Below are 15989 nucleotides of genomic sequence, written 5' to 3' on the forward strand. Positions count from 1 at the left end.
CAAAACCACTCAGCACAGACCCAGATACAGGTCTGTGCCCATTTCTGGATGCTCCTGGCTGTCTGGGAGAGTTTCCTCTTGGGCTGCCCCTGTCTCTACCTTCGGCCGGTGGATTATGTGATCAGGCTGTGTGTGCCGTTGGGGTTTGTCTGTTTGTTTTGTTGTTTTCTTGCCCAAACAAACTAAAAACTGTTATTTATTTTTAAGTGTAACTTGTAAAGCAGAGTCATTGACGTGCAGTGACTGCCAGATGGTCCACGTCCAGATCTCTCCTGGTCGTGGTCAACATTCCCCTAGAAAGCAGAACCTTCCCCCCTTCTCCATCTTCTCTTGGCCCAGCTTTTTTTTTTTTTTTTTTTTTAATTAGTAGATTTTATTTGTTAGAGCAGTTTCAGGTTTACAGGAGAATGATTGGAAAAGCTGGAAGCTCTGTGGGGGTCCCCGATAACCACCAGCTCCCCTGTTATCAGCATCTTGCGTTAATGGGGCAGATTGTTATAGCCATGAGCCCATCGTTACTAATTAGAGTCCACAGGTTACTTTGGGGTCCACTCTTGGTTTCATCCGTTTTGTGGGTTTTGATAAGCAGTTATGACAGGTGTCCATCACCATAGGGTCATATGGAGTAGTTTCCTTGCCCTCAGTGTCATTTGTGATCCACCTTTCACCCTCCATCCCTGCTAACGCCTGGCAACCACTGATCTCTTCACTGTCTCCATGGTTTTACATGGATGTTGTAGAGTTAAAATCATAACGTATGGTCTTTTCAAAATGGTTTCTTTCGCTTCGTAAGATGCGTGTGCGGTCCCTCCGTGACTTTTCAGCTCAGGAGCTCACTTCTCTTTAATGCTGCCTGGCACTTACAGTGACTGGATGGACCACAGTTAATTTTTCCATCCACCTGTTGAAGGACATCTTGGCTGCTTCTAGGTCTTTAGCACTTGTGAAAATAGCTACTATAAACATCTGTATGCAGGTATTCTTGTGTGTAGACATAATTACCAATGATCAGACATACTGGGTTTTATTTTTAGAGGTCAAACAAAAATATTTACAGGATACAAAAAAGAGATATTTAAGATAGAAAGTTCTGAACCAGAGGCCATGTGCAGACCTGAGACCCCGCTGTAGACAGTGCCGTCAGACCCTCACTGTGCCCCAGCTCCACCGTGCCATCCTCAACATCTTCAGATTTTTCATGCACACCCCCAAATTAGGCGAGAAGAAGCCATTCTAGCTGGGGGCCAGGGAAAGTGGGGACCACGCACGAGGAGTGAAACAAGCGCGGTGGAGAGTGGGACGGACGTTCCCTGTAAAGGAGCTAAGCTGTGGATAAGTCCCAGGATGACGGCACAGAGCAGCCCCCATGGGAGGTGAGCGCTGCCCAGGGAGGCGCCCTGGCTATGGAGACAACCCATAGTTGACTATCACAGGCTGCCTCCAGACAACAGGTAGTGTGACCAACTTGTCCTCATTCTCCTGGGATGGCCCTGGTTTTCACATTGAAAGTCCCATGCTTGGGGATCCCCTTGGTCCCAGACATTCTGGCACTGCCAGTCACCCTAACAGTGACCAGGGCACTTAATAATCACAGCCATAGTTACATGACAGCCTATTAAGTTCCAGCGATGTGTCAAGGGCGTGGGAAGCCTCTTTTCCCTTAATCATCGTGTGTCCCATGAAGCTGGCCCTCTGTGTTTGGCCAGTGTCCTCTGAGAGCAGAGGAGGCAAAGCCTGGGCTCATCTGCCCTGGGACCACAGGGTCTATGCTCTCACCCCTGGGGAAAGGAGGTGGGTCTCTCTTCTCACACGTGTGCCTGGCGAGACACGGCCAGGGCTCTGGCTGGTGCAGAGGGTCCAGGACTGGACGGTCTGTGGTCTCGGAGCAGGTCCCCTCACCGTCCTGGGATGGGAGCATGTGCTGCAGCGCCAGGCCATCCTGGTGGGAGGGAAGAGCTGGCTTGTTTCCCCTCTTACTCCAGACGCTGCACTGTCGTCCTCATGGGCTCTGACAATTGTCGCCTGTTCCACTAGAATAGGCACCAGCTCCACACTGAGTTGGGTGACTTTTTCAAAGCCAGTTGGCGAGCAGCAGAATCTGCGGGAAAGCCGACTTCGCCCCTGGTGTAGAGAGTTGAAAGCAGCTTGCTTCCTAAATGGCAGGAAACACAATGTTCTGACTCAGGCCATGGCCCTGTAGTGGGCTTTGTGGTTTTCAGACGCTTCTGGGCTGCATGTGGGGGCCCCAGGTTGGAGAAGCAGCCCTTTGGGATGAGGGATGTGCAAGAGATAATGAAATCTCCATAGAACGACCTGTCAATTAAAATAAAGCAGCCTGTGATTACAACGAACTGTCTGGTGCCTATTCTAGTGGAAATTTTAATCAGTAACAGCAAAGGTCACGTGAAGAAATAAAGCTGCACCCACCAGGGTCTCTGGGCTCATCTCCTGCTTTGGTTGGCACCTGTGGGACAAGGCGCGTGGTGTTCTGAGTCCCAAGGAAGGAACGAAAACTAGTAATTTGAGCAAAAATTAGTTTAGTGCTTTTATTTCACACTGTGTTCCCAAATTTGAAAGAAGCATGGGCATGACAAAAGGTGGGAGTGTTAATAAAGCCAGAAATAAAGTCTTTCAAATCATGGAACATATTGAGAAGTAAAAAAATAGAATTTTCATTGATGGAGTGGCTTTCTCCGGTCACCTGTGATGGGTCTGGACTTCACCTCTGAGATCCAATGACTAAGTTAGTTTCCAGGGAGGTAGTAGCTCATCAGTTTGTCAGGCTGGTGTTGTCCATCATCTGTGCCGAGATGTGCCTGGCTCCACCACGTGTCGCCACAGCCCGGCTCCTGGGAGTCCCTCCTGGCTCCCACGTGGCCCAATTAGAAGCTTTCTCGGACACTCTGGCTCCCCATACGCCGAGCAGTGCCTCCTCCCAGCACTGCCTTTGAGGACAGAAGGGGCTTCTTGGATGCAGATGATGAACAATGGTCCACATGTGGTTGCCTCACTGGAGCCCCTATGAGAATCCTGGAATTAGATTCTCCAGAAATAATAGCACTGGGTACACAGAAGGGGGGGGTGCATTTTGAGCAGACAGGGTTCCAGAACCTCATAAATGTCAATCTGCAGAGAGTCGGAGATACTGCTGGAAGACTGTGCCGCCACGGATTGGGTTCTGGTGCATATGGCTGGTCAGGTGCACTTCCTGGTACAAAGGAGCCTGTCTTCAAATGCAAGCTCGAGTAGAACATGCAGTTACTTCAGGGTTTTCTTTTGTACACCACACTATGTTTCAGCGAGGGTGACAGGTGACTCATAAGGTGCGTATGGTAGGGAGAGATGCAGTATGTCAAGCAAGTAAGGAGTTTGGGTGGGGGCAGGAACGAGGGCTGCAGGAGGGGGCCTTGGCATTGGGCCATCTGCCACAACTGGCCAGGGGGAGAGGAGGTCAGTCTGGGCGCTTGTCACAGTGACCCATGTCATGGCATGCACACATGGCCAGGGGCAAAGACCCTGTGGTCCAGAGCGTCTCCTTACGGGGCCTGCTGGGGGTGAGTGAGCAGCAGCATTGTCACATCACACCATCACCTGTTCTTTAATACCTAAATAAGAGCAGTGACTATGTTAGAGAAGTTTGGGGTTTACAGAATTGTTATAAAGATGGTACAGAATGTTCCACCTGTACCCAGAGCCCATTTGCCCTGATTACCATCCTACCAGAGGAGGGTGCATTTTATAACCAACCAGCCAATCCTGATATGTTGCTATTAACTAAAGTGCATGCTTTCTTCATATCTTATTAGTAGGTAACGTCCCTTTTTTGCCCCAGGAGTCCTCATGGCACGTAGTTGTCTTGTCTCTGTAGGCATCTTTTGGTTGTGACCGTTTCTTGCGTTTTCCTTGTTTTTACTGACCTTGGCTCTTTTGGGACCTGGGCGGGCATATTTTGGAATGTCCCCCTTATTGGGGTTTGTCTGGTGTGTGTGCATCATCGTCAGAGTGGGATGTGGGTTTGGGAGGAGGACCCCAGGGTGAAGTATCCTCCTACCCCATCACGTCTGGACTCGTTTCCCCACCAGACTTGTCCCTGTGATGCTAGCCCTGCTCACCTGGGTGAGGCGCACATCAGGTCCTGGCTATACAGTCCCTCTTTTTTTCCTTTACGGATTGTCCTCTTCTGAAGGAAGCCACTAAGCGAAGCCCCCACCTGACAAGTGGGGAGTTATGTGCCACGTCCTCAAGGATGGAATATCTGCATGTTTGACGGAGGTTTGTCTTTTCTCCCCCATTTATTTATTTACTCTTACATTCATTTACCTATTGGGTATTTAATTCATAATCTGGATTATGGCCCAGGGCTGTATTTCATTGCTCCCAGCTCTGGGCACTGGGAGCTCTTTCAGCTGGCTCCTGTGTCCCTTGGACAGACCCTGTGGGTCATTATTATTTGCCCCAGGTTCACCCTGTATGTTTCCTGCCCAGACCTAGAGCCCGCTGGTCTTCCAGGAGCCCGCTGCCTCTTACTGGAGAATGGTTTTAGGAACCAAAATCTGGGTGCTGAATGTGCTCACTGCTGCTGGGGTGCACTTGATTCCTGGCCCTCGAATGTGGAGCAACAAACTGTGTGTATGTGTATGCTAACTCACAAATATGTGCATATCTATAAATGCTTCTGTATATGTATTAAGCTGAATATGAGTTCTTGCTAATGTCTCCGACTCTGATCTGTGGCCACATGGATCAATGCAGTCCCTTCCCTTTGCTCATCCATAACCTGCCCAGTAATAGTGAGAAACTGGGCTTCCTCCCTCTGCCATCTGTTTATCTAATTGCTCAATCACAGGATCCGTGAATAGTGGTTTCTGAGTTGCTGACCTGCACCCCACAATGGAGGCAGCTTTGTGAGTTGCTTGAGCATGGCACTTACCTGGGTTTGCTTTGCTGTCCGTCTTGCAAACCACTCCCTTGAGTTCCTATTCTATGGTCTGGCATGTAGTTCCCCAACTCCCTCCGGCAAGGCTATTTTTTACATTTGTAATACAGTTCAACTCTTTTGTCACATTCTGCATTCCAAACCAGGACGCCCCCACCACATCTCCTCTATGAATTTTTCAACTTCATTTAAAAATTTGCATGCATTGAGGTTCGCTCCGTGTGCTGTGGAGTTTATGATTTTGACAGATGTTTGAGTCTTGTGTTCACCATTACAGGGTCATACAGAATACTTTCATCACTTAAAACAATCCTCTGTGCTTTTTACCTATTCCACCCTGCCCCTCTCTGGAGCCCCTGGGACCACTGATTGTTTACTTCCTCCATAGTTTTGCCTTTTCTGGAATGTCATATAATTAGAATCAAGCACTGGTTTTTCAGACTGGCTTTTTTTTTTTTTTAAGATTTTACTTATTCATTCAGGCATTCATTCATTCATTCATTTGAGAGAGAGAGACTGAATGCATTCATTCATTCATTCATTTGAGAGAGAGAGACTGAATGCATGAGCAGGAGGAGGAGCAGAGGGAGAGGGACAAGCAGAGTCTACACTAAGCACGGAGCCCGATGTGGGGCTCCATCTCACAACCCTGAGATCATGGCCTGAGCTGAAATCGAGAGTTGGCTACTTAAGCAACTGAGCCCCCCAGGCTCCCCTGGGGTGGCTTCTTTCATTTAACAATATGTATTTAAGATTTGGCTATATATATATATAATTTTTTATTTTTTTGCATGGCTTTTCTTTATCTTGCTTCATAGCCATCTACTATATTGGATGTTCCAGTTTTGTTTACCCGTCCCTGCGGAAGGGCACCTTGGTTGCTTCCAGTTTGAGGCTATTATGAATTAAGCTGCTATAAACTTTGGTGTGCAGGGTGTGGTGTGGACAGAAGTTTTCAAATCAGCTGGGTGAATACCAAGGCGTGCAATTGTTGGAACATATGGTAAAATATTTTTATAGTTTTGTAAGAAACTGCCAAACTGCCTTCCAAAGTCGTGCACTGTTTTGCATTCTCACCAGTGGTGATTGGGGGCTCCTGGGCTGCCCATCCTTGCCAGAAATCGGTGCTACCAATGTTCTGGATTTTATCCCTTCTAGTAGGTTTGTAGTGCTACAAACCTGTTCTCCCTGTTGTGAGGCTTCAGGTTTTGCTTGCTCAAAAGGTCATATACTTTTCCAGCTCCTGATCTGGTTGGTCCTGTGTGCCCGCTTCAGACTACATTAGTCCACGCCTTCCTTGTGAGAGAATCCCCAGCCACACACCACTGTCTGGGAGCAAGAACCATGCACTTTTAGAGTGTCTGACCTTGAAGCAATGCCCATGGACTTCCTGCCTCCACAGGCCTGTGTGAATGACATAACCCTTGCATGGGAGTCAGGAACCTGGCTGCAAGACTTTCCCTGGTGTCTTTGGAAGCCCTGGCTGTTAGGTCCCTCAGGCCAGGTCTGATGGCTCTCCCTGAAACTGGCCACACCTCCTTCTGGAAACAGGATTTTGTCTGGAATAGGAGGCCACAGGCCACAGTTCTGTTTTTGGCTTCTCTATACCTGCCTCCCTCCTGTGTGTTCCCCATTATCAAAGATGTCCTCACACAAAAGTGATTCGTGCCTGCTTCTGTTCACAAATCTGCATTGCCAGCACCTGCTTGGGACTGTCTCCTCTCTAGCACATTTGGCCGCCGGAACTAGCATCTCCAGAGAATGTGAGGACAATCGTGATTCTTCCATTTGTGGGAAGTGGCAGGAAGTACAAGAATGATGCCCACCTCCACCCCCCAGCCCCCTGGTTCGTGGGCTCATGTGAGAAGCAGTTGCCAGAATCTTTAGAGAGGCCGACAGTTTGGGGAAAACTGCTGCCACCCTCCATACTTGCTCGCTCATGTCAAGGCCTGTGGGTTGTTTGGATGAGTCTCATGTGCTCACCTGGGATCACATCACGAGAATGTGTCCCCCTTGTCGAGGACCATGTACCACAGAAGATGCTGCAGATCCCATTCTCTTTCATGGTGGGGATGGGGCGTTAATCAAATATTCTAGTCTAACTAGACTAGTCTAACATACTGGAAGAGTCTGCGATTTCGCATAATTTAACACTGAAACATTGAATGCAGATTAATGCCAGAGGCGCTGGTGAATCCAAACAGGAGTGGTTGTCCATCCTGCAAAGTGACTTCCATGCCCACAGTCCCCACCTGCCCCACTGTCTTTGGTAACTGGACACCGAGTAGTTCATGTCCTGTGCACCCCATAGGCAGGTGCTAGGACAAGGAGAGGGCTGAGCTACTGCCCCTCGTTGGCATTTGCAGGAACACATACATGGACACATCAGCAGATATGACAGGTGGCAGGGTGGCTGTGGACATGTGCCAACCAGTGAACTTCTGAATAGTCAAAGATTCTTAACCCAGAGGATGCCCTGGGATTGTCTTCCTGTCCTTTTATCTCACAAAGGAGGTGCAGATGGTCCATCAGGCGGTGCAGAAACAGCAAACTTTGTCTTCCTTTTAAAAACATTTGTCTGTGTGTATTTTGTAACACATTCAATATGTTAGTAACATACGCCATGTATGATTTTTTATTAAAAATTTTAGTAAGATATAACTTACATATAATTAAATTCAATTTTTGTGTTTTGTAAGGCTTTATTGAGATACATTTCACATACTATTAAATTTAGCCATTAACAGTGTACAGTTCAATGGTTTTTAAAAATATATTCAGAGTTGTACGATCGCCACGATCTTTAGATCACCCAAACAGGAGAGGCTGTGCCCTTCTGCCATCACTCCCCATCCCCAATCACCATCCTTGGAAGCCACCAGTTTTTCTTTATATCTCTAGAGATTTGCCTGTTCTGGATGTTGTATAGAAATCGAGTCACACACTATGAGGTCCCTTGTGACTGGTTTCTCACTCAGCATCACGGTGTCAAGTTCTATTTAGGTGGTAGTGTGTGATGGTGCTGTGTTCCTTTTCGTGGCCAAGTGGTATTCCTCTGAATGGGCCACTTTTGCTTATCCAGTCATCAGTTGTGGCCATTTGGGTCGTTGACACTTCTTGGCTGCTGTGGACATCCTTGTACAGAGCATGTGGACACGTGTTTTCATCCGTCTCATGCACATATCTGGGGAACTGCTGGACTGCATGGTAACTCTGTTAAACCTTTTGAGAAGCTGCCAGATTGTTTTCCAACGTCTCTACATCATTTGACGTCCCACTAACAGTGCGCGGGAGGTCCAAGTCCTCCACGGCCTTGCCAACACTTGCCGTCACCTCTCCTTTTTATGACAGCTGTCTTAGTATGAAGTCACTGCTCTCTCTGGTTTTATTTGCATTTCCTAATGACCAGTGATACTGAGCATCTTTTCATGCACTTATTGGCCATATGTATATCTTTGGGGAAATATCTGTTTGGTTCTTTGCTCCTGTTTTGATTGGGTTATTTGTCTGTTCTTGTTGAGTTATGAAAGATCTTTATACATTCTGGATACAAATCCCTAATCAGATATGTGGTTTGCTAGTATCTTCTCCCACTCTCTGGGTTGTCTTTTCACTTCTTTGATGGTGCCCTTTGATGGCCAAAAGTTTTTAATTTTATAAAGTCCAATTTGTTTATTTTTTTTTTTGTCACTTGTGCTTTTGGTGTCATATTTTTTAAGGTAAATAAAAATAATGCCTAACTCGGGGTTACAGAGATAGGAGTAAATCTCTGTTCTTTCCTACAATTTGATAGTTGTAGTTCTTACATTTATAAGCCATTAATGAGTGGAGTTTTGTATATGGCGTGAGGTAGGTCTCTGCTTCATTCATTTGCATGTGGAAATCTAGTGGTCCCAGCACCATTTGTTAAACAGACCATTACTTCCCCATGGTCACGTATAATTTATAAACACAGTGGTAAACTCACATGAGGGACAGCACCATTTTGGGGGATTTGCTTGTTTACTCATCACATACCTGATCAGGTGGGAGAACTGTGCCCTAGGCCCATGTATCTCAGACTTGATGTCCATTTGTGACCTGGGAATCTTGCTAAAATGCCAATTCTGGTTCCGAAAATCGGGAGGGGGCCTGAGATTTTGCCTTGCCTTACTTTGCTTTTCCTTTCTTCCCTTTCTTTCATTCATTCATTCTTTCCTTTTGATATTTTGCATTTCTGTTTAAGATTTTATTTATTTTAGAGAGTGAGCACATGAGAGAAAGCATGAGCTGGGGAAGGGGCAGAGGAGGAAGCAGACTCCCTACTAAGCAAGAAGCCCAACATGCAGCTCGATCCCAGGACCCCAGGATCGTGACCTGAGCTGAAGGCAGACGCTTAACTGACTGAGCCACCCAGCACCCTGAGATTTTGCATTTCTAACCAGCTCCCAGGTCGTGCCCATGCTGCTAACATTGGAGTTAGCAGGTGTTCAGAGCCATGATTCTCATGTTAAAAACCACATAAGGAGATTTTACCAGTCCTAATACTTGGGTCATACCAACACTGATTAAAGTAGTATCTGGGCGTAGGGCCAGGTGATGCCACTGTGAACTAGCCTTCTTCTGCCAAGCACGTCCTGTGGACCACAGCCTATTAAAGGTGCAGAGTGATAAGTCCCATTGAATCACTTCTGGGAATGAAGTCCACATTCTTTGTATTAACCAGCTCTTTGGATGATTCTTATTTCCTGCCCAAATGTGAGAACCAGATCTAGGTCATGAGGAAGGAATCTCTGAATCTCCTCTCTCTCTGGTCCTTGCGAATGTTGAGATTTGATCTCAGGTCACTGGATTTGTCACAGAGATGGGGATGAGCACACCATGGTGCTGTAGTGAGGCTTCTTGCTGTTGAGACTATGGTGTTTGGGGACATGTCAGATTTCTGCTGACCGAGAGGAGAGAAGGGCAGAAGATGGGACAGGGATGTAGCCTCACCTCTCTAGCTTTGCTTCCACTTCTCAAGTGTCCCCTTAGAAGGAGACATCCCCATCATGTGGACTTTTAGAATATTCCAGCTGGAGGCCACTTCTCCCCTAGAGGGTTAGCAAACACAACCACGAATGGCTTTTCCTGAAACTTCTGGTCAAGGAATGTGTCCACAGTTTTGCATTTTGGATGGCAAAATTTCAGTCTGACGCAGAAGGGATGTTTCATGTTTTTAGAGATACAGGTTTTCATAAAATGGATCGTGTTAGGAAAGTGAGCTTAATGTGAGTGATGGCAGAAGCCTGACCCCACTGGAATATTGTCCCTTTTATGTCTTGGGGTGGGGGAGGGTATCTATCTCCATGTTAAGCTGGTGCTGTGAGTCTTACCTGTGCTGTCACTGTAGATCCTGTTGGTCCTCACACTGGTGAGAGCTTTCTCATTAGGACGCACTTTCAAAGCCGTGACCCCCTGTTTCCCCTCACTTTGGGCTGGACAGGGTGGTGTTTGCACCACAGATGGGGAATCAGGTCCTGTGGGGTTGGAATTCTCTGTCAAAGTCATAGCTGAGCCTACACTGAAGCTCGAAGGTTCAGATGCAAGGCCAGGCTTTTCCCACTTGCGATATTTTGCATGAGGCATTCAGGCAGAGGGTATGGAGTCTATCATCTCTCAACTATGAATAACTTAATGATGAATTTTATGTTAGAAAACAACACTAAGGTAATTGAGTGCACAGTTTGCGCTCTCTCTGTCACTTATGAGTCCAAATAGTAATCTTCCGTTTTATTCATTTTTAATTATCTATGCGTATGTATGATCTCCATCTACGTACCCTCTTGTCCATCTTTTCACTCACACATCTCATTTTCTTTCTCCCTTTCTCCTTCCCTGTTTCTCCTACCCTGTATCTACTCACCTACTCATCCATCTATCAATCCACCCATTCACCCACTCATCCATCCATCCACCTATCCATTCATCCATTCACTCATCCATCCATACACTTACCCATTCACCATCCATCCACCCACCCAGCCAGCTAGTCATCCGCCCACCATATGCTCATCCATCTATCCACCCATCTGTCTGTCTGTCCAGCCAGCCATCCACCCACCCACCCACCCACCCATTCCATCCATCCAGTCATCCACCTACCATATGCCCATCTATCCATCCATCCATCCACCCATCTACCCATCTGTCTGTCCATCAATCCATCCATCTATCCACCTACCCATCTCATCCATCCATACACCTACATTCACCATCTACCCACCCACCCACACATTCTATCCATCCATCTACCTACTTCCTCTAACCATCTGTCCACTCATCCACTTATCCAACCATCTACCCACCCCCTCATCCAGCAATCTATTTACCTATCCATTATCTTATAAAAGCTCAAGAATACTGTACCTTATTGTCCTCCTGGGACAGCCACAGTCCCCAGTACAGAGTGGAGCACTTAGTAGGTGTGTGAATATTTGTCTCGTTTGCTCCACATTTTAGGAGAATCGGGACTGTCTCTTGCTGAGAAAGTCACATGGGATTGTGCCGGTCCAGGTTGCAGTGGGGGTGGGAATGCTAATAAGTATTGGCTTCATGGTTCATTTTAGAAATTACTTTTTTTTATTGTAAAGTAATCAAGTCATTGCACAGGCTTGTCAAAATAGAGAAAAAAGATGTAGCGAAGAGAGCAAAATTTGTGTCTCTTCCTGAGACTAACTGCTCTGGCTGCCAGTCTGAGGGTGCTCCCTGGGGTGGGCGCCATCCAGCACAGGATGCATGCATTCAGTCTTCACAAGGTCCCGTGAGGTGTGGGTCCTGCTTTAACCCTCACCTTGCAGGGGAGGAAACAGGCCCAGAGGGTTTTGGAGACCTGCTCAGGCCATCCAGCCTTCCAGGAGCAGAGCTGGGTTTTGCTGCCTGTAGTCCCTGCCTCTCTAGGAGGAGCTGCCCACCCACACATTTGGTTTCTGAGGTCTTTGTCTGGCACTTAGATGCTCCCAGGAACACAAGAGGGCATGGGGTGTGCACACTCCAGCCAGCAGCACGCTGAGCCTGCAGGCGTGGACAGCCATTCTGTGCTTCCACACCTCTCCTGCCGCGTGCTTCTTGCTGCTGAACCTTGTTCCCCGCTCTGGACAGACTGGAAGCCAGTAGCAGGTGTCCTTGTGCTATGCGTCCAGGTATTTCCCACATCTCCTACCTGCAAACCTTCCTGCTAGTGCCTTTCAAAGCATGGCTGGTTGTTCCCTAGGGCAAAAATGCCACCAGGCCATTTCTAGGGGAGAAAGTATTATGTGTTCAAGACTTTCTGAAAAGATCAGAGTAGTTTCTACTCCACTGGGCATTGAGGTTGAGAGACTGGGGCCATCTTGAGGTTATACTTGCTGAGGTTCCAGTATATTTATTAAAATAGAAGTAATTTCAAAATGCTAAATCCGAGGAGTGTTTTCCAAGAATTATGATGCAGGTCCCAGGCTGGTTTAGAGGAGTGGTCACATGGTCATCAGTCACACAGAGTAAGCCCCTAATGGTCACAGGTTTGCAGGTGATGGATAAGCGTCTTCTTGGGATGGTTCCATCAGCCTCATGTGGAGTCTCATTCGATGTCCCCTTCCTGAGGAGCATGTAAGGTGGAGGGATCTCCTCACCTCCCTGGAGTGGGTCCTGGTCAGGTTTGAACATGGTAAGTCTGCAACACGTCCTTAGGGGAGAGCTCTTTGAGGAAGGTACCACCTGTCATGGGTGTTGTCCAAGGGCTGGAGGTCCCCCTCTTGGACATTAAGACACATTACCATTAGTGGGGTGCCTCGTTCTTTACCCGTGTATCTACTCATCAGCACTTACGTGCCTAGCACCATCCCAGCGCGTGGCTCTGCCCAAGGGGTCTGTAATTTGGAGTCAGAGGTATGACCCCAGCCTTGGTTCCAGTTTTATGTTTGCCACCACCCTCTCTGAGACGATGTCCCCGTTATAAAATGATGCTGAGGTTGTTGGCTATGAAACATCATGGTATAAAGTTAAAATCTCCTCTGGAGCACCTACCTTTTGCATTGGCCGTGTGTGGAAGACCAAATAAGAAAGAAGAATCCTAATCATTTTGAGGGTTGACCTTGTGCCAGATGAGCATCAGTCCTAAATGTATCTTACACTTGAGGGGCTGACTTCTTCCTCTCGTTGCTGTAAGAAATTTGACTTTGAGGCATAGATGCTGGTGGCTCCCAAGGATCAGGCCTTCCATGCCTTCACCGCCTTTACCAGCCACCCCAGGACCCAAGACCTCACTGTTGCCCTCCAACACCTGTGGCTGCGATGCCACCTGGGCCAAAGTGGTGAAGGCCTAACAGTTCCCTCTCTCCTCTCTAGAGGGTGGGAGTCTAGTCTCTACACAAATTTGCATCTGTCTGCACATCAGCCCCATTTCCATGTCTGTGCCCACACGTGGAGCTCTTGCCTGACTCCATGCCTTCTCGACCCCCAATACTCTGCCCCTCACCATGGCACATCCAGGTGCAGGGTGATTCTCACGGCGAGTTTTATTTTATTTTATTTTACACTTTATTTTTTCATGAGAGATACAGAGACATAGACAGAGGGAGAAGCAGGCTCCCTGCATGGTGCCCAGTGCAGGACTCGATCCCAGGACCCCAGGATCGTGTCCTGAGCCAAAGGCAGTTGCTCAACCACTGTGCCACCCAGGTGCCTCTCCCATGGCGAGTTTAAAGAGCATTCAAAACAGTGCTCATTTGTGGATAATAAGCCCAGGAATTAAGGCTAGGTGGGGGTCGTGGAGCTGAATTCACAACGCAGTTGCCCTTCCTGGGGACCGCAGGAACATGACAGAGGTACAACCAGAAGGGAGTTCAGTTTCAGGTCAGATGCCCTGGTTATTTTATTCTCAAAAGCCTGAAGTCAGAACAACTCATCATCAGCCAGTAGTGTTTCTGGGTCCTGGGACATGCATGTTGTTGTAGCGCTCTTGGCACTTTTCTAGAAGGTAAAAGCCTCTCAGATGAACGCCATCAGGACAGTGTGACTTGCTTAGCAGTGGTGATGGCAGGCATTCGGGAGCCCAAGTGGGAGGAAAGATGGATTTTTTAAAAGATTTTATTTATTTATTCATGAGAGACAGAGAGAGTGAGAGGCAGAGACGCAGGCAGAGGGAGAGGCAGGCTCCGTGTGGGGAGCCCGATGTGGGACTCGATCCCAGGACCCCAGGATCATGACCTGAGCCAAAGGCAGATGCTCAACCGCTGAGCCATCCAGGTGCCCCGAGAAGGTGGATTTAATGAGATACTGACATCCCCGTCACGGCCAGTGACAGACGGTCCAGGGTTGGCTGCACGGGTGGCGGGGAACCCTTCCTCACTTTGTTCCCATGGGGGTGGGCTCCATCATTCTGTCCCCAGGTCTTCGGCCCCAGTCCTCCTGCAGGTCGTTGGTTGTTTGTTGTGCTGACCCCGTTCAGGTCTCTGCCCACCCAGACCCGCACCTCCCCGGGTCACAGACTCCGCACCTCGCCTACCTTCGTGTGCCTGCAGCTTGAGTCTCAGTGTCCTCCAAGATGCCCATAAATGTCGTGACATTGAGACGAAGAAAGGCGGGCATCTGCCTTTCAGACCTTTAAGTACATCCCTGGGTGGAAGAAGGTCACCGGTCCCAAAGAGAAGCACCTGCCCGGTGCTGCGGGATTCAGGGTCCTGGGGGCGAGGGCAGTGGGCAGCTTCTGACTCACTGCCCCCAAAGCAATAATGTGGAAACTCTTGTCTCTGCCCTCATTTTGATTTGTACATGATCCCAGGTGTCACCACCATTGTCACCAGGGTTGCCTGAGCCAGGCTAACTGCGCAGATACTGGGGTAACGGGCATGTGGGAGCCCGAATGCCCCACTGGGTATTTCCAGCTCAAACTTTCAACGTGGCTTGGTGAGCCCGGTGCCTTGGCCATCTTCTCATGCTGGTGCTGAAGTGTGTGTGTTTGGGCCCCACAGAGACCCCGCTGACCTTAGCTGCTCAGCTGGATGACCCCACAGAGGTGATCAAAGCTCTCCGAAACGGCGGGGCTCACCTGGACTTCCGCGCCAGAGATGGGATGACCGCCCTGCACAAAGCCGCCCGAGCCAGGAATCAAGTGGCCCTGAAGGTACATTCTGGAGCCCGTCTCACACGAGGGACGCCCCCTCACCATCCGATCCCCCACATCCCCGCCAGTTCCCTGTTCCCGTCCCACAACGGCCACCGAGCTGACCCTGAGTGGTGTCCCCACTGGGGTTGAGAAGTTTAGTCTGCGCCCCTTACCCTCTCTTCTTGGGATGTTTAGAATTTGGTGTTTATATAAGTTTTCCTGTCCCTCTGGTTCAGACAGAGGCTTGTGTTTTCAGCCAGGAAGGGCAGCACTGACGCCACCCCCCATCCCAAGGAGGAGGCTGTGCATCCAGCCCGAGGGGCCCCGAGCCAGCCTTGCTGCTGGAAGCCTTTCTCTGGAAGCCTGATCGGGGTGTAGTTTTACCCCCATCCCGCCCCACTGCCCTGTGTGCCTCTACGTGCCCTGGCCCTGCATGTGTAGGGCCTCTAAGAGCCCCAGTAGGGAGGGAGGGGGACCCACTGTTGGGGCCTGACCCCCAAGCCGACGCTTCTCTCGGAAGGCACGGATTTCTCGAGTTCACGTCGGCTGCACCTTGTCAGCTGGCTCTGTCTGGAATCTAGCGTTCCTGACAGCCCTCCGTAGTGCTGCTGCCCTCAGGATGCACGCGGGGATGCCTTTATGCTGTAATTCTGGCTTGTATAGTACACCTTTTCTCTTTTCTACGAAGGCCACCTCATGTGTTGCTCTCCGCTGGTACAAAGGGGTCAGCGGGGCACCACAGGTGTGTGTCTGCAGAGTGTCTCCTGGCCTCCCGGATGCACACACATCCTGCAGAGGCCAGAAACCTCACTATATGACGTTGGCACCTGCTTGATTCTGGGAGGCCAGGGAAAAGTGCCGGAACCCAGGACCCTCCTTCGCCTTGGTCTGGGGGACAGTGACCCTCATGCTTCTTTCTGGACTCACTTCCTGCAGAAATGGTCATGATAC

At 48.9% G+C, this 15989-nt stretch overlaps 1 protein-coding gene across 2 annotated transcripts in view; it reads left to right on the forward strand.

Annotated features, from left to right (window-relative positions):
- SHANK2 (SH3 and multiple ankyrin repeat domains 2) overlaps positions 1-15989 on the forward strand; it is a 509904-nt gene that overhangs the window by 99342 nt on the left and 394573 nt on the right. For both annotated transcript variants that reach the window (XM_038563628.1, XM_038563629.1), the window contains exon 7: positions 14905-15056. In XM_038563628.1, the coding sequence (XP_038419556.1) occupies positions 14905-15056 (152 nt within the window). The remainder of the gene's footprint in view (positions 1-14904; positions 15057-15989) is intronic.

The sequence above is a fragment of the Canis lupus genome, chromosome 18 (assembly GCF_011100685.1).
Source record: "Canis lupus familiaris isolate Mischka breed German Shepherd chromosome 18, alternate assembly UU_Cfam_GSD_1.0, whole genome shotgun sequence".
In the NCBI taxonomy this organism is placed as follows: domain Eukaryota; kingdom Metazoa; phylum Chordata; class Mammalia; order Carnivora; family Canidae; genus Canis; species Canis lupus.